The sequence below is a fragment of the Maylandia zebra genome, linkage group LG14 (assembly GCF_041146795.1).
Source record: "Maylandia zebra isolate NMK-2024a linkage group LG14, Mzebra_GT3a, whole genome shotgun sequence".
In the NCBI taxonomy this organism is placed as follows: domain Eukaryota; kingdom Metazoa; phylum Chordata; class Actinopteri; order Cichliformes; family Cichlidae; genus Maylandia; species Maylandia zebra.
In genome coordinates, this window is record NC_135180.1 from 1,143,549 (window position 1) to 1,170,421 (window position 26,873).

At 44.9% G+C, this 26,873-nt stretch overlaps 1 protein-coding gene across 2 annotated transcripts in view; it reads right to left on the reverse strand.

The window, feature by feature from the left end:
- Positions 1-11,313: 11,313 nt before the first annotated feature.
- snx19b (sorting nexin 19b) overlaps positions 11,314-26,873 on the reverse strand; it is a 54,545-nt gene continuing 38,985 nt past the window's right edge. Inside the window, exons 11-14 of one of the 2 annotated variants that reach the window (XM_014407729.4) lie at positions 21,174-21,358; positions 20,968-21,055; positions 15,025-15,158; positions 11,314-12,367 (exon numbers count right to left, since the gene is read on the reverse strand). In XM_014407729.4, the coding sequence (XP_014263215.1) occupies positions 15,035-15,158; positions 20,968-21,055; positions 21,174-21,358 (397 nt within the window). In that variant the 3' untranslated portion in view covers positions 11,314-12,367; positions 15,025-15,034. Of the gene's footprint in view, positions 15,159-20,967; positions 21,056-21,173; positions 21,359-26,873 lie in introns of both variants that reach the window. The other variant, XM_014407728.4, reaches the window with a different exon arrangement.

The following is a 26,873-nucleotide window of genomic DNA, read 5'->3' on the forward strand; positions in this document are numbered from 1 at the left end:
TCCTTTTCTTAATGCTGTGAGGAGTCATGCAGCTAAGGACAGCTGTGCATTAGGTGCTAAATCAGGCAATAATGTAAGACGAACAGGAGAAAGACTCAGGTCAGCCTTCAGCTATCAGGATTAAATGTGATGGGAATACTGATCTTTATCATCTGCCGTCGGGTCCATTCAAGTATCCACATGACGTCTGTAGCTAATGCTGCAATCCCACTTTTCAGCAGAAGAGCGACTGAGATGTGTCACTAGATGCAGGCTGCAAACAGCATCATGGAGTCTGTATGCTGCATACAAACACTGAGATGCGTCTTTGCTTAAAAATGGAACAAATTTGCTCTTTAAAACCAGCTGAGCCTGTTGTGCTGATAACGCCTGAGATTTTGGTCCAACCCAAAGAGCAACAGTCCTTTGAATTATGGATCAAACTGTTTGAATTCGGGTCTGTTAGCTCAGCTGGTTAGAATCTGGTGCTAATGATGTAAAGGTCATGGGATCAGTTGTTATACTGGCCAGAGATGAACAAAGCTTCAACTTTAACTGAGGTCATAGTGACAAATGTACAAATGGATCAACAAGAATGAGACTATTTAAACGGTCCATCATGCGTCAGTTGTCTGTACCAGATCTAGTTTACTTATTGGGAAAATGGTTGTAAAGATCAAACGAATTTGTTTGGCTCAGATGGTTAAAGGTGCTAATAAACCGAAGTCATGGGATCAGCTGCCATGTCGGCCATCGTTGGGCAGAAATATCAAAGCCAGCCATGGCTGTCATGCTTCCAAGATTGTAAAATAAGTATTATAACTTATTTTAACATAAACGTTGTCACTTTAAGCTCTTGTTGTTGCACGAAGTAGGTTTTAGACTCAACACTAATGTGGAGGTTAGACACCGCTGACATCAAGGCTTTCAGTCCAGCACATCACCACTGTGTCCACTTTCACAGCTTGGTTAATTAAGGAAAAATGGGGTTTATAAGCAGTTAGACCAAAGGCCGTTTAATCCACACGTGGAGCTACGAATACCGAGGGCACTGATTCAGACGTCTAAACCTGAAACACGTTAAATATACAGCAAACCATTTGCAGTTGTATGTAAAAAGTAACCTTTAAAAATCCAGTGTTGTGTTGAAAAATGAGTCAAAGCTGTCAGTGAACACAGGCTGTAAAATAGATGATAGTGGGCAGTTTAAAACAGAGAACAACGGTTTAAAAGTCTCTGGGGTTCAAACTTGCTTCCCATCATTGAACACCAGTTGATTTGACCCTGAAATAGCAGGAAAATGATAAAAGTTTGTACGAAGGGCTGGATACACGCCAGTTAGCTGTAACACCACGGCCACCGCGCCCATGCTGGCTAGTCTGGAGCAAGACTTAAATGACAGAGCAGCAGTGACGCCTCAACGATACTGACGTCCATTTAGGGGCGTCTGCACTACAACACAGGTTTTAGGGTTAAGCGAGATATTCCTTCAACACTACAAATAAAAACAAGAATAACTTTACTGATCCTGGAGAGAAATCCGTATGGCGGACATCTCTCATTTGTATTTGAAAAGTGAGAAGTGTCCTGATTCGTATTTTGAGGTGAGAGACAAACAACTTGAGGTCCATTGTGCGTCAAAACAATGATTTTATTGGCTTCTTAATCCTATTGATGATCCTTAGTGGGACATGCTGCAGGCCTACCTGAAGAACGTTATGTTCACGAGCTCCGTAAATACAAAATCAGCTCAAACTGAAGGATTATTAGCTTGATCGTAAAGGATGGTAAATGAGTCTAAAGTATTATAAATCTTAATTTTCCCCAGCGAGCATCAGTGAGGGATAGACGTCCTTAAGAGCAACTTTATTTCTTCTTGTTTTTGGGTTTTTTCCTGTTGGCTGGTAACAATTTCAAAACAATATTGTAGTAATATGAACGGATATTACTGGAAAACACTGAGGTTATTGTACTCGGCGCTTAAAATCCTCGAAACATGGTATCTAACCAGATGCTTACTCTGGATGGCTCCAGTAACACTGTGAGGAGCCATTTTGACCAGGATGCCCTTCTATGCACATATTAAACACATATGCAGGACTGCTTTCTTCCATTTGTGCATGAGAAACACGTTTTGTTACTCTGTGTTATTGTCTTACCTTACAATATCAAGTGACTTGATGCAGCTGTTATTGTGATTTGGCACGTGTAAATAAAATGTAATTGAATGAATATGAACATGATCATACTGAATGTGAAGCTAAAGCCTCAGAAAGGTTTAAAGCTATTTCCTGCTTTGCATTCGGTTTGTTTCATTCGTGGATGCTAGCTCTACTTGTTCTGTTTTTCTCCTGCATGTTTTCAAGGAAAATGGGCGAGTTAGCTCCGACGGCCATGGTGCAATGCTAACAGCAAGGCTTCATATCCTGTACTAACACTGAAAAGAACCTCAAGGCTTTGCTGGAACATTTAACCGACAGTAATGAACTTCTAGTATTACACTGAAAGCTGTGCTTTAAAAACCTTTTTAAAAAACGAGTCATAGCCGTCACTGGGCGGAGACTATAAACTGCTGTTCATGTGACAGACACACACTGAGACACATGCTCATTTGAAATCAGGATTAATGGTTTTAAAGTCTCTGAGTTTGTATCTTCTGTTCACTTGTACTTTAACAGAAACAAGCGCTGCTTTTAGTGCCTGTTTGATTACACGTACAGAAGCTGAAAACACAGGCTGGCCTGCGCTTGGTGCTAAGAATGCCAAGGTCAAAGGTCAGTCCGCATACCAGCCAGCTGTAAATACACACGTCAATGATAAACCGTTCTAGAACACGTCACACCTGTTAGTATGCACTACAATACTGCATCAGAGTTTCAGAAAATGTCACACGACTCCTGTGAAAATGAGTCTTCGCTGTTACAAGAAGGTTCAATTCTAATTGATCTTAAAGCACTTTTTCTACAAACATCTGGAACTTTTCAGACTTCGAACTTTGCTGTTAAAACAGAAAGTAGGAATGAAGGAGAAAAAGGTAAGAAGGTAGGTATTTATCTGTCTTAATCAAAATACTGCAAAGCAGCAATTAAAGTGTGTATTTAAATTAGTAATGAGGTCAGACTCAGGCATGGGGAGAAGCAGGAACCTTCTGACTCCTTGGGCACACAGAAAAAGAAATATTGCAACTGTCAAAATCACAGACCAAACCGTGTCCACTGCCCATGAGGGAAAACTGTGAACATGGTTCAACCTCCTCCAACACGTATCCGAGCTCCGTGAGGCACGGACAGCCTGCAGGAAGAGACGTCTGTCTCTCCGGAGTCGGCCCAGAGGTTGTGCGGCTGCGCAGCGCCTGTGTTGACCTGCGTTGGCTCACAAACATGAGGTAAAAAAGAACGTTTTGCACTGTGAGCTGCTTTGTTCATCTTTTTTTTTTCAGACACAAGTGCAACTGCAGACCAGACTGTCAGGAAAACTGGCCTGACAGCATCAACACGTGGCACCATTACTTCAGCAGCACCCATGTGTTCTCACTTTGTGGGTGCAGGTGTGAGCCTGCGGCTGCCAGCTCATGAATTATTCAGTGAAAATATTACAAATGGCCAAGAGCAGTGATCGTGCGAGGAAATAGTGAGGTGAGCCTGGTTCCACTGACTTTGTTCGATGATGCCACATTACTCCTGACAGGAACACCAACATAAGTACAAAAAGAAACATATGTGCCGATGTCAGCTTATTACCAAAACAATTAAGGTGTTACTTTTTCAAGAAGATGGATGGAAAAACACGTGTCTGATACTATGTTGCCCAAAGTCTTCACACGCACGTGAACCTGAGTGACATCCCACTCTTAGTCCACAGGGTTCCACCCTTTGCAGCTATAACAGCTTCAACCTCAGGAATGTGTTTATGGGAACTGTGACCATTCTTCCATCGCATTGTGAGGTCAGACACTGATGCTGGATGAGAAGGCCTCGCTGGCAGTCTAATTCAACCCACAGGTGCTCCATCATGTTGAGGTCAGGACTGTGCAGGCCAGTCAAGCTCTTACACACCAAACTCGCTCATCCATGTCTTTGTGGACCTTGCTTTGTGCACTGGTGTGCAGTCAAGTTTTAACAAAGTTGGAGGATGAAATGACCCAAAATGTCTTGGTATGCTGAACCATGAAGAGTTCTTTTCACTGGAAACTGAGGGGCCGAGGCTAACTCCTGAAAAACAAGACCGTCCCCCTCCACCAAGCTTTACACTTGGCACAGTGCAGTCAGACAAGTACTGATCCAAACCCAAATCACAGCACCAGACGGAGAAGCGTGACTTGTTGCTTCCAGAGATTAATGCGAGTAACGATACCTGGTCAGTGTTTGAGTTCAGAGTTACAGAGAACACCAGCATTCCTGTGACTGTGCTGTGTTTGAGGCGTGACACAAAAACACATCCATTTTTATACAAGTACTTTGTGTATAAAAGTACTTGTATACGTTTATATATACAAGTATATACAAGACAGAATTTTTCTGTCTTTTCAAAAATTCTCAGCCAATCAGATTTTATGGACTACAAAGTTTGCTAAACTAGACTCAATAAAGTACATCTAAGCTGTCGTACTGAGTTATACTGAGTGGACATTAGAAACCTGCCGAGCTACAGATGAAACGTGATGGCTGAAATGCTTTAGGAAACATTTGTACATGTAGAACCTTCACTGTAGTGAATGATGCACAGATTTCCTGTAACAGGTCAAACGCTTTGGGCAATTTGTAGGTGTGCAGAATATTTCCTGTGCTGAGTGACTGACAACAGATAGCAGTTAATAATATTTGAACACTATCAAGAAAAAGACTTGGACTTTTAAAAGATACGACAAACTAGGATTTGTAACTTTGTAACTATTTGTAACAGTATCAGGCAGCAGCCAGTACCTGCTGACCATGATGACAGTCATTAAGCATAAAACAGCAACAAAATCAACAAAACACATTCTAACACATTTTTACTTAAAACCACAGAAACAAAATAAGTTGAAGGAAAGAGTCCCAGCTACAGAGAGAGAAGATGGGCTTCATCGTTACTTGTTTCTTTAAGTGGTGTAGTGTTTCTGGATGTTTCTCTGCTGCGCTCTCACACACAGAACAGGATTTTTATCCTTGTCACAAGTTTGTGAGAAAAAAACTGCAAAACAAATGTTCTTCTATGAATCAAATTTCAGCAAATGAGGCGCACAAACAGGAGGCCACTGCTCCTCCGCCTTTTTCCTCACCGTGACATCACCGCCTGTAACAAAGTCTTGATGAGCAGCCGAGGCCACGCTGTTAAACTCACCATTTGAACAAGTCTGGCTGATTCCTCCTGACTCGCCGGCTCCACACAGCTCTGTGGTGAAACAATAACAAATATAGTGCCAGTCAATTACACAGAGGTGGTGGTGGTGGGGGGTGGTGGTGGTGGTGGGGGGGGGGGGGTCTGGTTACAAATGCAGCTGTGGAGCTTGTTTTGACTGCATTGCAACAGCGAGGCCCAGAGCTGGTTACCAGCTAACAACTGGCTGTACTGGGAGCTAACTCTCCCCACCCCCAGCTGCTTGCTCTTCTCTCAGAAATAGGGAAACGCTGCAGTGCGTTTCCGTCCCTGTACGGATACAGTCTGCACGGCTGTACCTCACAGACCCCGCTGGATCGATTCAAAGGTCTGCAGTTACATTTCCTGTAGATTTTGCCATCACGAATGAAAACAAGCTGTTTGTGTCAGACTTCAGCTCCAATGAAGTCTGCAAACAAAACATGTCCACCCTGCAGAGTACGAGCTGCTGACTAACACAGCGAGATACAACTGCACTGTAGAATCGAATTAGTTCCCAGAACTTTAGACAAACCCGTTGCTTTAAAAAACTACGTGAAGCGACCATTAGATGATTACGTTTGGGCAGCTCCCTGTTGCATCTTATTAAAGTATGTATTATCCTTGTACTAATCAATATACTGTAGTATATAAACAGCTGTGTCACAGGAGGTGGGATCTGCAACAGACGAAGCACTAGATCTGAGCCTCGTAAGTCCAAGCTGTCAAGCGTTGTGGATTATATTTTAGCCACATGACAAATACGCCAGTACTTTATTACATTTTCATAAATTACATTTCAAATGAATTATGAATAATTTCATGGAATTCCAGTTCAAGACTTTCCATTTTGGTTTTCCAAACAGGAGAAATTTCTATAAAAAGAACTGAACTGCTAGAAGCCTCATTCACACAGTGTGTATCTGTGCCTGTGCACTTCAGACATAAATACCAATGGATTCGGGGAGGTGAGGTCGATCTACCCACCTTCCCACTGGTAGAAAACCTGCTCTACCACCTTTACCTCCCAGATGGACATTAATCCAACACTAACCCTGGATGGGCGTTCAATAACCTCGTGGAGGCATCTCAAGCATTCAGGCACCACCTCTAACCTGGTTGTGGGCACAGATATAAGATATTAAGAGAAGTCACATGACTAGAGAAGTTCAGTCCCAGTTTATTTACTATTCGTTGCTCAAAGTTGAAAGTTGCAATAAATAGTTGGTATCAAAAACCATCTTTTATCTGATTGTCAGACTTGTTTTAAAGTTAATTTTTTGTCATTACACAAGGCTGCTCTCAAACGAGTCCAAATGAGTTCCCCTTTAAAGGCTGAAACAGCAGGACTGAGGACAGCTCCCTCACTTCGTTTTCACTCTGTTTTTGTCCTTGTTGTGTTACTCGTGCCATAATAACTCATGTAACTTCAGCTGTGCAAAAGAATAAATTGATCATAATATTTACAATGTGATCACCAGTACAAATAACCAGCTTTAACCAGCTGTTACCGCTCTAACTAAAGTGCATGTGGATGTCTCAGCTGACTGTAGGCTCGTGACTGTAACAGGTGAATTACTCTCATTTTATCATACAGCGCCTCCCTGCGGCCACCTCCATGAATGGAGCTTACAGCATCAGTTTGCTTACGTCGCCATCTAGAGGTATTACATGTGTCTTACACATTCGTCCAATCAGCTGGTGCCATCCAGCAGGTTTGCTGTGAAGACATGATGTGACGCTGTGATAGCAGTCAGCCAGGGAAGTGTGTGCAGGTGAATATGACTCCAAATATTTTTATATTAATTTCATTTTATCATATTTTATGTTCAGTTTTAAAGCATTTTACTGGATATGAAGATGTTGGGTTCCAGTTAAATCCTGTCATAAATAAGTATGCAGCCAACTTCCTTCCTGCTTCAGGCTGCATACTTCCTCCACCTCCTTCTCTAGCCCTGATGTCCAACCATGACTTCTGGAAACTGAAGCTGTCAAATGAAGTGTGTTCCAAAGTGCTTCAAAAACTGTACGGCAGCAAAACAACAAGCAGTCTTACGTTATGATCCACTGGGGGGCAATGGTGTGATCATTCCACACGTGTAGTTTTATGTTGCATTAAACTAAAAATGCTCCATCTGAGCAAATTGTTTCAGGATAACAACAATAACTGTCTGCACATTACAAGAGTCCTGATTTGTCATGCACAGCAGCAGAACTCGAGTGCAAAACCACACAAAAACGTGTCTGTGTGTGCGTCTGTTGGGATTCTGTGAGCCCTTTGTCGAATGTGCATAAAACGCTTTCATTTTTAAAAAGAAATGGACTGAAGTGGGCTTTGTAGGCAGTTCCAGACGTGATTTTTGCTTCAGTCGTTTCACGATGCAAAAACAGGAAGAAGTCCAAACACCTCACAGAGCTTTTAAACACGGCTCCCTGTTCCACATCTTAAATAACAGCTAATGAAGCCTTTAAAGGGCAATCAGCTGAACCACGCATGCATGTGTGTGCGTGTGTGTGTGTGTGTGTGTCTGTATCTGTGTGTGTGTGTGCGTGTGTGTGTGTGTGTATGTGTGTGTGTGTATGTGTATGTGTGTGTGTGTGTGTATGTGTGTGTGGAAGGTTTGATGAGAGCAGATTGCGTAACCTGCTGAAGATGAAGAACATGTGGTTTTCATGTAAATCAGCAGAGAAGCAAGACTTTAAACTCATTTACTGCCCAAAACAACAGCAGCTGGACGCATGCTGCCAGGTGGGTGGGGGTGTGTGTGGGTGGGGGGCAATAATGACACGGCAGATTTAACTTTGGGTTTTGGACAAGATGGACACTTTTAATGTTGCTATTTAAACATTCGCCTTTGTTTCTTTATCACAGCGCAGCTGATATCTCAGTGTTCTTCCAGAGCGCTCTGAGTGTAAGTGTCACCTTTTTATTGGAGCAGCCAAAAATGGTCCATGATCTTCATATAATGATGCCTTCGTCTTCTTAGACACGATGGGATGTTGTTTTTTTGGCGTTATGTTGTGCACACGGCTGCACGTTGTTACAGGAAGTGTCAGGAAGTAAAATCTAACAAACAGTTTGAATGTCTTTATGTTTTAGTGAGGCTCCAAAGGGCAGAGCCCGGGAACCTTCAATCGACGAGCCGGTTTAAACTAGTTTGCATGTCTCATGTATGTTAGACATGCGGGATTCACACGGTGCATCGAGGTGAACAAATGCATACATGTTTGTAAGATTCTGCAAAGGGAAACTTTGAATAGTTGCACCCATTGATGTTAATGAGCAGCCTGATCAAGGCTCCGAGTTCACCGTGTGGTCGTTTTGTGACTGCAGCACCAAGAGCTGCAGTCACCTGTTCACACACACAGACACACACACACACACACAGCTCTTTATTGTGTGCTTGAAGGACGCTGCAGGGATAGGAATCTTCCCACGCAGCCTGCTTCACCTCCTCAGCTACAGTACAAAATGTCAAAGTTCAGGCTCATTGTTGACCTCACATTGTGTTTACATGCTGAGCTTTCATTAATAAAATGGTTTCAGCAAAACTGACACAGGCTTCAGCAGAGCTGCATCAGAGAGCTGCTGATCGAGACCGTCTCGGTGCTCCGTGCTGGATGGAAACTTGGACGGAGCCCAGCTGATATTTCTTTTCCGTAGATTTATTTAGCTGTCGGCTATTTGTAGACGCTTCACTTTAATCCTTTTCTTTTTTTTACATTTACCGCCACATATCAGCAGTAGTGCTAACACACACAAGTCTTGAGTTGTTTTTTGCAGAACTGGCCTGAAGGTTATTAATTTGCAGTAAAGCTGGGATGGGCTGTAGTCATGGAAACCTGCGACCGGCTCCAAACCTGCAGCCTCCTCCAGCGTCCGGGGCTGCAGTTGCTACAGAGACTCTGCGAGGTGGTCTGGTCATGTGGGTGCGACGGCCTCTACCAAAACCCTGTGCAGGGTCACATAGAGCGTCAGCGCTGCTGTGAGCGAGCGCAACTTTACTCCTAAAACGGCGCTAATCTGCCCACCCATCCCCCCACCGCACCAGGCCGCGCTTTAATTAAGAGCGTTTGGAAGAAGGCAGCACGGCGGCTCACAGCAACAAGGGGTCAAACCCGCTGATTCCTCTCTGGTTGGGAATTCCAGACATGGATTTGGATGCGAGTGTGTCTCTGTAAGTGGACACTCTACAAAGTTACCTCTGCCACAGAAGTTCTGCAATGATTTTAGTGTTTTTGTTAATATTGCATCAAATATGACGAGATTTGCATTACAATCTTTAGTTTTCCATAAACATTAGAGGCGAAGGGTTGTGAGATGATGTCAAATTGAAAAGAAAAATCATGAAATCTCCTGTTTATGTTCATGAGTCCTTCTGTGATCCAGGGAACGACTCTCGCACGGTGTGTCGGATTTGTCTTGGACTGCTTGTGTTGGATGACCAGTTAGGAAAATTCATGGAATTTGGGGGGAATTACTTAATTTAAAGGCCGCTTTGCTGTTCTGCCAAACTTACCGTAGTAGATTTCAGTTAATGTTTTAGTGTTGCACGACACTGACACAAGATTAACTGTTCTGCCATAAAATCGCCTGAAACTATTTTAAGAAATCAAACCTAATAGATGTCAGTCTTCCTCTGCGGGTCCCCCGCCCCCACAGACCTCTGAGAAGCTCCCTGAATAGACTTCCAGGAACGGAGGCTGTTACTGGCACGGCTGCGCTCTTTGGGACTCGGTTATCGAAACTATGAGCGTTTAATGTTTGATCGTGTGGTACGATCAGAGGAGGCGATAACGTCCGTCAGTGCAGCAGAGCTATTTCTGTCCTGGACATTTTATATCTGTGGTGCATTTACATGACACTATCCTGCACTTTGTTTCGTCAGCTTTAGCCGGTCTGGGTAAAAGCTGCTCGGTTAGATGCAAACATCAGTAAATGTCAGTAATAAATAAAAAGCTCCGGTTGGTCAAAGTTCAGTGGGAGGATTTTCTGTCTTACAACCAACAATGTGTAAAAATAACACAGAACCACTTTGGACTCATCTTGATAATCGTTTCATTGATTAAAGAAAGAATTTCAAATCATATTCATGAGGGACGCAAACACTCGACCAATTACAACCTGCTGCTTTCAGAACCTGCACGGAAAGAAGTATCTGAATCGGCCTGCGTGACAGAAATGACGATGGTACGTTTGCTCTGGTCGGCGTGTTAAAGCTTCACGTGTCCGGGTTCCCCCCGTGTGCTCACATGGTACAGTCGTGCGTTATTAACGCCCTGCTCCTCTGACTGTTCAGAGAAGCTTCTTCCGCCACGGTCTGCTCATACCACACTGATACAGACCGCATAACGACACGACTGAACCGGAACATTTGGCATCAGCCGTCACAAATTCCAGTCCAAGGCCCCTTCACCTTTATGTGGCTGATGTCACGTGTTTTCAAAGCAGCTCATTCCAGTCTGAAACTGTATTATCACTGGTTTCCATGGAAGCATGATGAAACACTTTATTATTCCCAGTGTTTTATGGGATGTTTGCTTAGGCGTTCCACAGAACATCTGCCAAGGATGTGCTCTCAGGTTAAACCTTTAATCAAATGCAGAATTCCTAGAAATGCTGGGAATAATGGAAAGTTTTCACTTCTCCAAGTGGATGTTGATTGGGGACTGTGTGACAGCGACTGCATGAGGACAGAAGAGCAGTGAAATATTAGATTTAACTGAAAGTAATCCGATTTAAAAGAATCATCTATGATCTTTACTGTGGGCTATTAGAAATCACCGGGGTGCTTACAGGACAGAGAAAGTAAAATGGCCACAACAGGGGGGATAAAGACACTATGGAAAACATATTTAACTGCAGGCAGAATTCTGGGGAGACAGTTAACGTCTATTGTAATAGAAAATCTCATAAAAGACGACGCTCACAGGTCTGTTGTAAAAAGCGTCACCTCCACCTGGGTCCAAGAAAATAATGAGTGTGAACAACAGTCGCAGATTTAACAGCTCAGAATCAGTCAGTTTATTGTTGTTTTAAATGTGAAGGTTTACAAAGACAGCACAAGCACACGGTCACAAGTTTTGGTGCAGACGGGCAACAAACAGCGAGGAGGGGAACCGAGCAGTCACACAGGTGAACATAACGCATTAGTGTCTGCGGTTTACAAAAATGTGGCTCTTTGCTGTATATGTTGGCATTAACGCAATACAAAGATGATGTCTCACATCTACTACTGAGTAAAGCAGGCCTATTTGTTTCCAGCTTCATGTTGTATTTCTCAGACTCCATTAGCGTAGCTTTGCATGATTCACAGTTTAAAATAAGCCATATTTAGCTCATACTGGGCCTCGGTACGGCACAGATCATCTGCATGAAACAAACCTTTCAAACCGACCTTCCCTCAGGAACTGAAGCAGGGAATTTGGCTGCTGTGCTCACAGATGACCATATTAGGACCTTCCTGTTTCCTAACCCTTTCATTATTGGGAAAAATGTCTCATTTACCATCATGTCTGTAAAGCCCACAGCGTGTAGTCATTTGTTTGAGAAAACTGGCAGTAAGCTTTGAGAGAATGCTTTCTGTGAATGGCTGAGAGCTTACAGGGGTTAGAGGAACACTGTAGCTGGCAGACATCAGGACGTCTCTGCACATGTACTCAGTTTAATGTCAGATATTCTACCATCACTGCCACGTAGAACAGCACGTCTTCATTCTTAGAGAAACGCTTTTCTTGCGCTGGACCAGCTGCTGTAAACGTTACACCACTAATAGCTGCTAACTACCTACAAATGGCTAACATGCTAACATCTAATGTTATTTGAGCTTGTTTTGATTGGACATATTGGTTTAGTAAAATCATAATAAAACATGATAAAGCATATACAACGAGAAAGAAGAGTCTGTAATTACGCTGATCAGTTTTGTCACGGTTGCAGCAACAGCAGGAAGATAATATGCTGTCCATCCTTCACAGCAGTCAGAGTCTGACACTGTAAAGTGTTTCAGCACGGGGGGCTGTGCTGAGGCACGGGTCCACTGCAGTCACACTGTAAGGCAGCACAGAGACATAAAAGCACTTGAGAGCAGAGGCCTGTCGTCTCCGTCGCTGGCACATCTGTCTCGATTTTATGGGCACAGATAAATAATAGTGACACACTAATATCATAGAAAGGAAAGACAGGAAGTTAAGACAAGACTGATACAAGGACATGAGTGCAAAACACAACATCTCAGTTTGTAACAGGGCGAATGTGCAGATTCAGTCACATTTGATGTGCTCAACATAAGACGGGACGCTAATAACAAATGAAGCGCCGTAACATTGCTCATAAGGACGCGCTGAGAAACTCTAACATTTTCTATGTGATCGTGAGACGCTAAGGCTGCCCATTAAAGGCGCCAGAACGTTCAACAATACGTTCAAAGTGACTGCAGACCATGTGCTGCAGCTCTCAGGGGAGGGTTACCAGCATCACTTCATGGTCATATATACTAGCTCAAGAAGCGTCTTTATGAACATTTTCAGAGTGCACAATAGAAAGTCCCTGAAAATTAAAAATGAAACTTGCTGAAGTCTATAAACTGATGATGTTTGTACAGTGCGCTGTTCTGTAGGCTCCCAGCATCCATATGGGTATTATGTAGAGCAGCTAATCTATAATGGCAAAAGCACTGTCAGCAGGACAACACTAAACACGGAGCCGAGCTTCCAACCTTTCACAGATCTGACTGAACATCTGCACCCACAGCACCAAATACCTGCACACAGGCACCACAGGAAACCCCCACGGGTCCAGTTCCCACATCCCTGATGAGTCACAGCTGTTCCGGTGGTGGGAGGGGAGCTGCACAACATTAGTTGGGTTTCCTGTTGCCGTTGATCGGTTTGGTTTTTAGTCGCTGTAACTGATTCAGCCCCATTCCACAGAAAACACAGCAAAGTGCAAAGAATCACTTTTGTTCCACGACAGACGAAACTAGCTGCATCTGTGTGGACGATGACCGAGCTGCAACTTTCTGTTTGAGCTTTGAGAGGTGCAATCAGCTGTGTCATCACTTGCTTCTGACAGCACAGCCTGGAGAACTTGGACCTGCAGTCAGACAGCACAGGAAACCTCCACAGGTCCATCATCTGTGTGACAGATGATGGCAGTAAACAGCATTTATTCACTGATCTTCTCAAAGAACTTGTGTCACTATGGATGGAAACCAGCTGATGTGAGAGGCACGATGAGCTGCTGCAGGTTATTTGATGAACATTGCTAAACACGGTTACACCTCCAGGGAGTATAATGAACTGTATCTACACTTTAAACCTGCTCAGACTGCAGTTTTGGTGGATGTAGACGTTTTGAAACCAGACACAACTTACTACAAAAACAGGACACTGCACACTTATTACGTTTTAAGTTGTGATCAGAATGAACAAAGCAAAACACCATTTACGTCTTTAAAGCCAACCTGAGGAGCGTACACCTGCTGGCTGATCACAGCTGAAGAGTTTGTCGTTACAAAGAAGGAAACCTACGTGTGCACAGTTTGTGAAATAGCTCAGTGTGACGGTACATAAAGGAGTCACAGCGAGGATGCTCACCAGACACCGAGGTGACATTAAACTTTGGACAACCCTCAACCCTGTGTAGCAACGTTGGACACCCTACACATAAAGACGGGATCTACCAGCTGGCACATCCTCATCCAGAGAATGAATGACCTTAAATACACAGCAGTCAGTGTTTACTGACCTTCTGCTTTTGGAAAATCAACTGTCAGCAGTACGATGGACCCAGCAAACAGCTTGTTCTGTTTATGCTGACAGGCTGGGAACAAGTGCAGACCTGTTGCCTCAGTGCAGCGGTAACTCATCAGTCATCAGCGTACGTAGATCAAAGGAAAAGCTGAGTAATGAAATATTGTATCAACTCTTTAGGAAAACTGGTTAATTAGTAATTCAAGCTCTGCAATTAAGCAAAGACTGAAGCAAGACATTAAAATGGATCTAGGCCAAGACACTTCCTACATCCTTCATTTCTTCCTTCCGTCTTTGTGCCGACTCCTCTTATGTTATGCAGGCATCGACTGTTAAAGGACTGTGACGTAAAACATCATCTGTCCAACCCTTCACCTCACTCAGAGGTTAGATTGTATCCAGATGTGTAACGTAACAATCACATGTGTGGCTCTGCACAGATCCGGAGCGATACTGAAGGATGAGTCAGAAACGAGCTGATACAGCGACTCTGAGAGCGCTGTGAGACTCAAGTGGAAAAGGACGAAGCAATCCTGCTTCTTAAGCTTTTCTACCAAAAGACCGTGGAGGGGAACAAGGGCAGGGTGTGAAGACCATCTGAAGGGAGTTTAATGAAATCTGGGGTGTTTAGCAGACAGGAAGAGGCTGGAAGTGGATATCGCAGGAGGCTTTACCACATCTTTAGATCTGAACAGTGCACCGTGAGATCAAACACACACCAGGTGCTCTCATGTAATCACATCTGTTTCAAATGTAGTGTGTGTCCAGGACACCATGTTCAAGAACATCGTATCGTATGTCACTACATCAACACATAATTAGACACAGATCTCAGTGGACCGGAGTCAGGGTGACCAAAATCAGCCCCTCACTCTCAGTGCAGAACATGATATCAGCCTCACACTGCTGGGAGTTGTAGATGAGACGAGCTAAGATGATGGAAGGTGGGTTTACATGCGTCTCCTCAGGCCAGTAGCTTCTCTGGGTTCTTGCAGAGCGTTTGCAGCAGGCTTCTTTGGAAGTTTTCTTCAGGTATTTCAGGAACCAGGAACTCCAGCAGCAGATCAAATATGCAGTACACCAGGTGTCTGAGGGAACACAGCACCAACATGACATGAAACAGCCTGCGTCACCAACCTGTTAGAGTGTTAGTATTGTGCGATTAGACGCTGCTCTTTACTAACACACTCATTTAGACAGCTGTTTGGTGAGTGTGTTAGGATACAGCATCTGAGCTTGTTATAGCATTTAGCATACGTCACTGTGTGACAGCTAACCCATTCTCCAGTTCAAAACAACAACATTCGCTGATACATCCTGATTCATCACAGCTCTGTTAGGGAAGCATCAACAGGATATCTGTCTAAAAGCAGGAACACGTCCCAGGGTCAGTGTTTGCAACCGTTTCATACCTAACTGCACACCGTGGTGAAAATGAGGTGGCACGAGTAAGAAAGCTTAATAATGATGCTTCTGTAACTTTGTGTTGCACTTTTGGTAACAGTGTTGTCATCAGTTAACTTCACTTCAGCTGCACACCTGTGTGCATCACCGCCCAAATGCACTGGAGCGTCAGTGTTGGTTTAATTATTCAACATTTGTCTCGTCACGTTCAAGGTCACCGAGGTGCTTTCTGGCTTTTTTCTCCTTTTTCTGGCCCAGTCTGAGACAGATATGCAGGGCTTGCAGTCCTTTAGATTTACTTCTGGATTCTTTTGTGAGCTCCTGGATGAGTCATATAAATGGTAAATGGACTGGTTCTTATATAGCTATAGCACTCAGAGCGCTTTATACAACTAATTCATTCACCCAAGCTTCACTCTTTTCTAACTGTGCTTACTTCATACACATTCATCCGATGGACGCATCGGAGCGCAATATGGGGTTAGTATCGTGCCCAAGGATATTTAGGATCGAACTGCCAACCGTCCGGTTAGTAGCTGACGTGCTCTACCACCTGAGCTACAGCCACCCCAATGTGTGCTCTTGGGAGTCATTGTGGTAGTCCAGCCACTCCTGCGAAAGCTCCGAGTTTTCTGTATTTGTGGATAACGGCCCTGTAGTTGGATGGAGTCCCAAAGCCTTAGGAATGACTTTGCAACCCTTTGCAGACAGATGGAGATTAATTACTTGGTTTGTTAGCAGTTTCTTTAGATGGTGGCATGATGTGCTGCCTCCGTCTTAGCTAGAGTTGGATGTCTCAAGACCGGTCTTGGTCTCGTTTCGACTTGGTCTTGGTCTTGTCTTGGTCTCGGATTAGGCGGTCTTGACTACAAGTCTAGTCTTAGCCATACCGTTGAACAGACGGCCTGTCTGAGGTGTCCTCCAGCCTCTTTCCCAGTGACAGCCATGATAGGATATAGTTAAGATAATGGATGGAGAACGACGGCTATGGCTAGAATAGGTTACATTAGTACATTTGTGAAAGCAGCTCAACACAGTAGTGATGGGTTTTCAGTATAGTTTGTGCAATCTTAACATACCTTAAAAAAAAAAGCACGCCACATTTTCATTGTTTTCCTCACACAACTAACTCCTTGCAGTGGTCTACCACCTCGTGTTAACACACTGTGGTGGACACGTCTTCACTTGTGGTTCAGCCCAATCCACGAGCAGCCTGACTGAAACTTTTCTTTAACAGAGCGCCCTTTACCCAAAACCCTGCAGGTGCGGTGCCAGTTCCAATCAACCTGTGGCACAATGTTTGGAAATGATAGCAAACAGCTGGATGCAGATAATTAAAGAATTATGTGAATGCACCACAGAAATAAACAACAATAAACAGATGAGGAAGCAAAGCAGAGCTGCTGGGCACAGCGGGACAAGTTCAAAGTCCACATCGAGATTCAGACTGTAACCATTCATCCAGAGGGAAGCTTGGACTGACTGTATTTCACTGTTCCCCCTCACACGCCTGTTAGAGTTGCTGTCACGTCATCTCTGGAAGAGTTAAAGTGCTCCTGCACACATCGTACGCTCAAGTGACGGCAGACACACAGACACACACACACACACACACACACACACACACACACACACAGACACACACGCACACAGACACACGCACACACACACACACAGAGACACACACACACACACACACACACGCACACAGACACACGCACACACGCACACAGACACACGCACACAGACACGCGCACAGACACACGCACAGACACACGCACAGACACGCGCACAGACACACAGACACACGCACACACACACACACAGACACACGCACACACACACACACAGAGACACACACACACACACACACACACACACACACACACACACGCACACAGACACACGCACACAGACACACGCACAGACACACGCACAGACACACAGACACACGCACACACACACACACACACACACACAGAGACACACGCACACACACACACACGCACACAGACACACGCACACAGACACACGCACACAGACACACACACACAGACACACAGACACACACACACACGCACACACACACACAGACACACACAGACACACGCACACACACACACACACGCACGCACACACAGACACGCACACACACACACACACGCACGCACACACAGACACGCACACACAGACACGCACACACAGACACGCACACAGACACACACACAGACACACGCACACAGACACACACACAGACACACGCACACAGACACACACACACACACACACACACACACACACACACACACACACAGAATAGCTACAGAAGGTTTTCCCTCCTTTGAAGAGGTAAAAACATCACATGATGTGGACGCGGCTGCTTCTTTGCACTGTTTGTTTGTTACACCCTCTTCGACCTACAGTTTACTGTACTGCATCGTTCCAGGTGAGCCTGCCTCTGTGTCTGTGCACCTGAGCACGTACACTCACTGCCCACCTGATCAGATACACCTGTTTGTCTCTGGCGTGTCCATCAGAGCGCACCAAGTACTCGACAGAATCAGGAGCTTTCTGTTGTCAGCTGCTCTCTTTCTTTCTGCTGTTTATAAAAACTTATGGACCAGATTACATCATGGCTGTCTTAGTCTGCTGTTCCTCTTCTCTGCCAGGTCTGTGTGACGGCCAGTACGTGCCAACACCAGGCAGCAGGCCGGCTGAAGCCTGCTCTTACAGTGTCGACGCCTCCTTCCCACCAGGTTGTGTGGAGGTGCGTGTGAGCTTATTAGGGTTTATAGACTCTTACTGCTGGAAAAATATAAATAAACAATAATACACTTTTAAAAAGAAAAGAAAATGCTTTGATTTTGTCAGATTAGTTTTGGGTATTACTGGAATTTTCTTCTTCTCTCCGATTCAAAATCTCTCTGGACTTTATCAGCAGCAGAAAAGCCCAAAAACGATTGAATCTAATTATGAATTTACTTTTCTTTACCAAACAAACAAAGCAAAGAATTGCAGCCAGTTTGTGGAAACACACTTTTGGTGACTGGCTTTTCAAAAATAAAAATGAGTATCTATCACCGCCCTGACTTACTCTGACACAGCGGTGCTTTGAGATGAATGTTATCATAAGCATCCTATCATAACAATGCTAGCATAGCCACATTTAGCACACTACATATTTACAAAGTACATCATCTCAGCTTGAAGTGTCAGAATGCCAGGAGCTACAAGAGAAGCGGGATAAAATGTCAGTTTATGAGGTTTTTGGTCAGAGCTAGAGAAATGTCTGCTACAGCACTGACACACATCTACTGTCAAACCTGCTGGGAGCTGAAGGAAGGGAAGGTTTTAACGTTTCCTGGTAATCCATCTGAACATATTGTGTAAGGTCATCACACCTCAATCTCATGCTGCTAGTTTGCTAAAGACTAAATAAGTGTTAACTAGTATGTCACACTTACTGTTTGTCCATTTCTATTTTTACTTAACTAAACGGCAACACTAACGGGCACGAGTGGAAGTGAATCAAATTACAGCAAAGTCTCAAATGTCTGCAAGCAGCAGAAGTTAATAATATGAGACATGTGGATAAAAGTCCCAGGGGTCTTCCCATAACAATAAAACAATACACCTGATTTAAATTTGGATGATTTCCTCGACATGTCCAGATACCTTCCAGTATGACTGCTGTTTATGAGACCGCTCCCTGCAGGCTCATAAACAGCATAAAGATAGCAGCTTTCAATTTAAAGGTCCACTGATTCCACACCGAAACTGGAAGGTCGCTGTTCTGACTGTGGAACAATAAATGATCTGGAAGGGGGCAAGAGCAGCTAGTTACCACCTGCAGTGAGTAAAGCTAACCCAGTCACGGTTATATCATCTTCATTTACAGATATGCCAGTTGGTTTGGTGACATATAAAAGAAGAGTCAGTGTGGAGATGTGGCTTTGTTAGAAACAGTACACACTACGGCTGCCACAAATTATTATTTTGATAGTCGACTAATCAGATCATCATCCACTGGACGTAAAACGTCCAGCTGACTGCACCAGCAGCATCTGCTCTTATATAACTATCATTAGCTTACAGCTGGAAGTGTTTAAGCTGCTCACTAAAAATAAAAACAGATGATAGTTTATTAACTTTTAATAAACTCCTTGCTATCTAAAATATAACAGGACACTGGAGTAAACTCTCGACCGTCTCACACTTCTGATGATCAGCTGTCTGCTGACGTTTATTCAGCTGTGTGAAAACTTTAATCTCAGCCAAACCGATTTACCCAGGAACAAATAAAACACTGAAAAAGCCAAACAACAACATTTTTAAGTTATCTGAGTGACTCATATATCATGTTTAACCTGAGTAGCCAAAGAACACAAGGGGTCAGAAAATGATGTGCAGAGAGTTCGCTGTTCTCATCAGCTCTAGTGACCCTTGACCTCCCGGTCGGCTATAGAGCTGGTGGGTACCAGACGTCTATGAAAACGTCCGAGCACTTTGCAAACGTGATGTGTTGATAAACTAAGCAGATATTCAAAGTTTGCACAGCTACATTCTCACCTGAAAATATCTTAAAAGTTTATTTTTGGCCCAGAAACATAAACAAGAGTAATATTAAGACTAAGTAGCTGCCGCCATTGTTGGAAACTTGAACTGGCCCTGAAGGGCGAGGGCTATACTGAAACTTATGACGTCTTTATCACAACATGCTGACGATTAACCAGAATGAAACAAAACTGGATGAAGTCTTTGGCTTCGACACGCTGTAAAAACGTGTGATTTGAACATATGCAGTTTGTGATTTGACAAAACTTTATGGCAGCATTGAGACATCGTACGGCACTGCATTAAAAAAAAAAAGGTATTGTAGTATTGTACTGATCTCTCCACAACCTTTCATGATATTTTATACTGGATATGTTTACTTTTCAATATCAACTTTAACCTTGTGGAGTAAGAGTGAAGCTCAAACACTTAGCTGACCATGCCCTCCAAGGCCGAGTATAATGCTGTGAAGCCGAAGACAAGAAGTGATTCCCTGGTTGGGTCACTCAGCAACAACTGCAATCGCGCGATTGTGATAACTGGAATGCACATTTCACAGCGCTGTGGAAATCTAAAATCAGGAACGGGCCAAACTCTTTTTTACTCCACTCTGCAGTCTAAATCACCTCGAGCTGTTACTGACATCTTCAGACAAAAGTTATATCTTGAAAACTGTGGACGCTCGAATGCACACAAAAAGACAAAAAGCTAAAAGGGAGCTGTTACAGGTTGTGCTGATTCTACCGTTCATATGGCGTCCCACAGAAAATAGATCATTTTGTTTATTAATGAAGGAAATCAAATAAAAACTGAGCATGACAACAGGAAGCAGAATCTGATGTAAGAACCATATTTTGTATAATTTTATGATGAATCCTTTCTGAGAAGAAGAGGTGCGTCTGACGGCAGACAGGCTCGCTACAAAGTGGGTATATTGACCTGTTGATGTGGGGGTCCTGAAAAGAGTCCAGAGCAGTCTGCCAGCTGAGTCTGTACTTCTCTGAGCCCAACACATCTGAGACCAGATCTAGACACAGAAAAAAGATTGAGATGTAAAAACAACTCAAACTGACTGAATAAGAGCAAATACTGTAACAGGAACGACGCCGATTCAAGGATCGCGCCATAACGAGCGTGAGACGTACCTGGTACGAGTCTCATCAGACAGCGTAAAGCTTGTTGTTTGGTGTCATCCTTTTGCTGCTGGCTGCGTTCAAACACCGGGGCAGTTGGCAAAGCTCCACCGGGCCACACAGCCTCCTGGATGACCTGCAGGTACACCACCCAGTACCTGGTACATGTGAGGTTGGACACACTCACATCGAGCCATCTGAAATGAATAGAAATAAAACACAAAGAGCTTTCGGTTAATAGAAACAGTGTGACAGTGTTCACTGTTCCCGTGTTAGTGTGTTGGTCCTGAACTGGAGCAACATACAGGTTTGCAAACGCACATCCACCACCTGCTGCCTCTCAGTGACTAAAGTACACCACCAGCCAAAGGTTTGCATACACCTCATCTGATGGTTTTTCTTTATTGTTACTACTTTCTACATTGTAGATACAAACTGAAGACATCAAATATATGAAGATATATGGAGTTATGTATTAATGGTGTTGGGACCATCAGGTTGGTGCACAGCTGACAGCCTCGTTTGGCAACTGTTAGTAGTATTTATTTATTGTCATTGTCAAGAACAATGAAATTGCGTTTGGGGCTTCCATACAACCCAAAAAAAGAAGAAAATAATAAATACCCCTTAAAACCCAAGTGTACATATTTAACCCAGTGTGACTCCAATGCAATAAGACAATCCTTAGCAATAATGTTCGTAGAAATTCAGACAAAGACCTGAGAAACATGACAAAATACAACAATGCAACCCATTCAATATTATTGTACTGTGAGATATGATATCAGATATGATAGTTATCTATTTAAGAAAGAGGGGGGGGGGGGCAGGAGGGGGAAGAGAATAAAGATATGATGCACCAATGCAGACCAGTTCATTGCTATTAAGAAGTTGGATATGGTTATTGTCCGTGAGAGGGGGGCAGAGAGTTCAGGAGCCTCACAGCCTGTGGATACAGGCTGTTGGCCAGTCTGGATGTTCTGGCCTGTATAGACCTGTACCTTCTCCCTGAGGGCAGCAGATGGAAAAGGTGGCGCGCAGGGTGATGTTGGTCCCGCAGGATACTGTGCACCCTCCTCAGACAGCGAGTGGGGAAGATATTACTGATCTCTGGCAGACTTGTTCCAATAATTCTGCCAGCTTCTTTCACCACCCGCTGGAGTGCTTGCTGATCGGCCTTGGTGCAGCTGGGGAACCACACTAGAAATCCATACGTCAGAACGCTGCTGATGGCACAGTTGTAGAAGTTCAACATCAGAGATCTGGGAATGTGTGCGCTCCGCAGTCTCCTCAGGTAGTAGAGGCGCTGTTGGGCCTTCCGTGCAACTGAAGTGATATGGTTGCCCCAGGACAGGTCCTCGGTCACAGTTACCCCCAAGAATTTAAAACTGCTCACCCTCTCCACCGCCTCACTGCCAATGAAGAGAGGCAGATGGTTGTTATGACCCCTCTTCCGGAAATCTACAATGATCTCCTTGGTCTTTTTGGTGTTTAAGACCAAGTTATTGTCGTGGCACCATGACTCTAGTTGTTGCACCTCTGTCCTATAGTTTGTCTCATCATTGTTGGATATAAGTCCGAGCACTGTAGTGTCATCTGCAAACTTAACAATGAGATTGGACGCGCAGGAGGAAATACACTCTCTTCACCCATGACTGTATAGCAGAGGGCTCAGAACACACCCCTGAGGGGCACCGGTGTTGACCACAAGGGTGGAAGAGGTGTTCTTACCCACTCTGACACTCTGTCTACGGTTAGTGAGGAAGTCCACAATCCAGTTGCACAGAGAGGAGTTAAGTCCCAGTTGGTGGAGTTTGGGACGGAGTTTGTATGGCCGGATGGTATTAAAAGCCGAGCTGTAGTCTACAAAGAGGAGCCGTGCATAGGTGTTCCTGTGTTCCAAGTGCTTCAGTAATGTGTGCAGCACTGTGGCGATCGCATCCTCGGTTGACCGGTTCTCCCTGTATGCAAACTGGTGCGAGTCCAGGGATGGTGGAAAAGCAGCTCTGATGTGTTTAATGACCAGTCTCTCCAGGCATTTGGCGGGAATGGGGGTGAGTGCCACAGGTCTGAAATCGTTCAGACATGTGACATTTGACTGTTTTGGGATGGGAACGATGGTTGCTGCTTTGAAACAGGATGGTACCAGTGAACAGGACAACGAGGTGTTATATATAGAGGTGAAGACGTCCGCCAGGTCCGCAGCACAGTCTTTTAGCACCCGGCCCAGCACGCCATCCGGCCCGGCCGCCTTCCTGGTGTTAATGCTCCGGAACACACGCCTCAGCTCATGAGTGCTCAGGACCGGAGCAGGGTCGGTTGAGGGGAGAGGGGACAGGACAGGGTCGGTGTTCTCCCTGTCAAAACGGGCATAAAAGAGATTTAGATCCTCAGCCAGAGTAGAACTGTCGGCTGAGGGTGATGGTGTTCTTCTTTTGTAGTCCGTGATAGCCCTGATGCCCTCCCAGACCTGCCTTGGGTTTGTGTTGTTCTCAAACCTGGCCTCGATACGCCTCCTGTGCTGCTGCTTGGCAGTCTTGATGCCTCTTCTCAGGTTGGCCCTGGCAGCACTGTATGCCTCCTGGTCCTCGGATTTGAAAGCGTTGTTCCTTGTTCGAATAAGTTGTTGAACTCCGTGTGTCATCCAGGGTGGATTATTAGGGAACACACGGAATCGTTTCCAAGTTGTTACATTGTCCACACAGAAACAGATGTAGTCCAAGACAGTGGAGGTGTAACTGTCCAATGCGACACGATTGTCAGTGTCCTGCACCTTGAATACATCCCAGTCTGTGCAGTGGAAACAGTCCTGAAGCATCGGAATAGCATCCTGCGGCCATGTTCTCACGGTTTTGGTTGTAATCCCAGTGCTCTTGATCTTTTGTGTGTATATTGGGTGTAGCAGAAGGGAGAGATGGTCTGACAGACCCAGGTGGGGATAAACCTGGGCTCTGTTAGAGTTCATATTATAGCAAACAGCTGAATAAAGGGAAACAACAGCCCATCATTACTTTAAGAACTGAAGGTCAGTCAGTCAGAAAATTGCTAAAACGTTGAATGTGTCCCCAAGTGCAGTCGCATCAAGCACTGCGATGAAACTGGCTCACATGAGGACGCCCAGGAAAGGAAGTGCGAGAGTCCCTCTGCTGCTGAGCCTCAGAAATCGTTAACAGCAGCTCAGATCAGAGCCCAGATAGATGCTGCACAGAGCTCCAGTAGCACACACATCTCTGCATGTTCAGAGCAGACTGTGTGAATCAGGCCTTTACGGTCAAACAGCTGCTGAGAAACCACGACTGAGGAAAAGCAACAAGAAGAGATGTTTGGACTAAGAAACACAAGGAGTGGACATTAGACCATCTGTGCTTTGGTCTGATGGGTCCAGATCTGAGATCTTTGGCTCCACCTGCCGTGTCTTTGTGCAGAAAAGGTGAACGATGGTCTCTACATGCATGGTTCCCACCGTGAAGTATGGAGGAGGAGGCGTGATGGTGTGGGGGGGCTTTGCTGGTTTCACAGTTGGTGATTTATTCCAAACTGAAGGCACACTGAACCAGCATGGCCACCACAGCATCCTGAAGCCACATGCCATCCCATCATTTATTTTCCAACAGCACAAGGACCCCAAACACACCTCCAGGCTGTGTGAGGCCTCTGTGACCAAGAAGGAGAGTGATGGAGGCCTGGCCTCCACAGCCACCTGACCTGAACCCAGTGGAGCTGGTTTGGGATGAGATGGAGCGCAGAGTGAAGGCAAAAGGACCAACAAACGCTCAGCATCTCTGAACTCCTTCAAGACTGTTGGAAACCATTTCAGGAGACGACCTCATGAAGCTCATGGAGAGAAGGCCAAGAGTGAGCGAAGCAGGAGTCAAAGCAGAAGAATGCAAAATATCAAACATGTTTTGAGTTGTTTCACACTTTTGTGTTTACTACATACTTCCACGTGTGTTCATTCATAGTTTTGATGCCTTCAGTGAGAATCTACAATGCAAACTGTAAAAGAACCCACCCACCACTTTAATCACACTCTAGACCTTGTTTTAACATATGGCATAGAAACTGAACATTTAACAGTGTTTCCTGAAAACCCTCTCCTGTCTGATCATTTCCTGATAACATTTACATTTACAATAATTGATTACACAGCAGTGGAGAGTAGACTTTATCACAGTAGATGTCTTTCTGAAAGCGCTGTAACTAAGTTTAAGAACATAATCCACCCACTGTTATCATCTTCAATGCCCTGTACCATAGGTGTCAAACTCTGGCCCGCGGGCCAGCCTAATTACATTTGGCCCGCGAAGCCATACCAAATTACTATTAGAGCTGGCCTACTGGTATTATACAGCTAATATATATATTGTTTTGTATTAAGCTTTGCTTGTTCCATATTCAGTTTTCCAGCAAAACTTATTTAAAACTTATATAATCTAAAGAAGGGCATCAAAAAAGCCAAACATCATTACAAAAAGAAGGTAGAAGAACACTTCTCCAACTCCAACCCCCGACGCATGTGGCAAGGACTCCAGACCATCACAGACTACAGGACCACCAAACCCTCCCCCGCATCCTCTGATGTCTCCTTCCTCAACGAGCTCAACAACTTTTATGCTCGTTTTGAGCGAGGGAACCCCACAACCACAACCAAAGCAGACATGACGCCAGACCACCAACCTATGACTCTCTCCCCCACCGATGTAGGAGCGGTGCTGAGCAGGATCAATGTCCACAAGGCTGCAGGCCCTGATGGCATCCCCGGGCGTGTTCTCAGAGCGTGTTCTGGGGAGCTTGCAGGAGTGCTCACAGACATATTCAATCTGTCCTTGGCCCACGCTGTGGTACTGGCCTGCATCAAATCCACCTCCATCGTCCCGATACCCAAAAACTCCAACCCATCTTGCCTCAATGACTACCGCCCAGTAGCACTCACCCCCATCATCACTAAGTGCTTAGAGCAGCTGGTCCTAGCACACTTCAAATCCTGTCTCCCCCCCACCCTGGACCCCCACCAATTCGCATACCGCCAGAACAGGAGCACAGAGGATGCAGTCTCCATCGCACTGCACTCTGTCCTCTCACACCTGGACAACAACAACACCTACGCCAGAATGCTGTTTATAGACTTCAGTTCAGCATTCAATACAATCCACCCCTCACAACTCATCAGGAAACTGACAGACCTGGGTATCAGTTCCCTCATCTGCAAATGGTTACTGGACTTCCTGACCAACCGCCCCAACATGTCCGGCTGGATAACCGCTGTTCATCTACAGTCACGATGAACACCGGTGTACCACAAGGCTGTGTGATGAGCCCTTTCCTCTACTCCCTCTTCACCCACGACTGCAGACCTGCTGATGGTTCCAACACCATCATTAAGTTTGCAGATGACACCACGGTGATTGGCCTCATCAGTGACAACGATGAGGCCGCCTACAGGGAGGAGGTGGATCGTCTGGCTGAGTGGTGCGACACAAACAACCTGCTGCTTAACACCGAGAAGACCAAGGAGCTCATCGTGGACTACAGGAGGAATGCTGACCCACATCCACCCATCCACATTAAGGGGATGGCTGTGGAGCGTGTGAGCAGCTTCAAGTTCCTGGGAGTCCACATCTCCGAGGATCTCACCTGGACGACCAACTGCTCCAAGCTGGTCAAGAAGGCTCACCAGCGCCTCTTCTTCTTGAGGACTCTGAGGAAGAACCA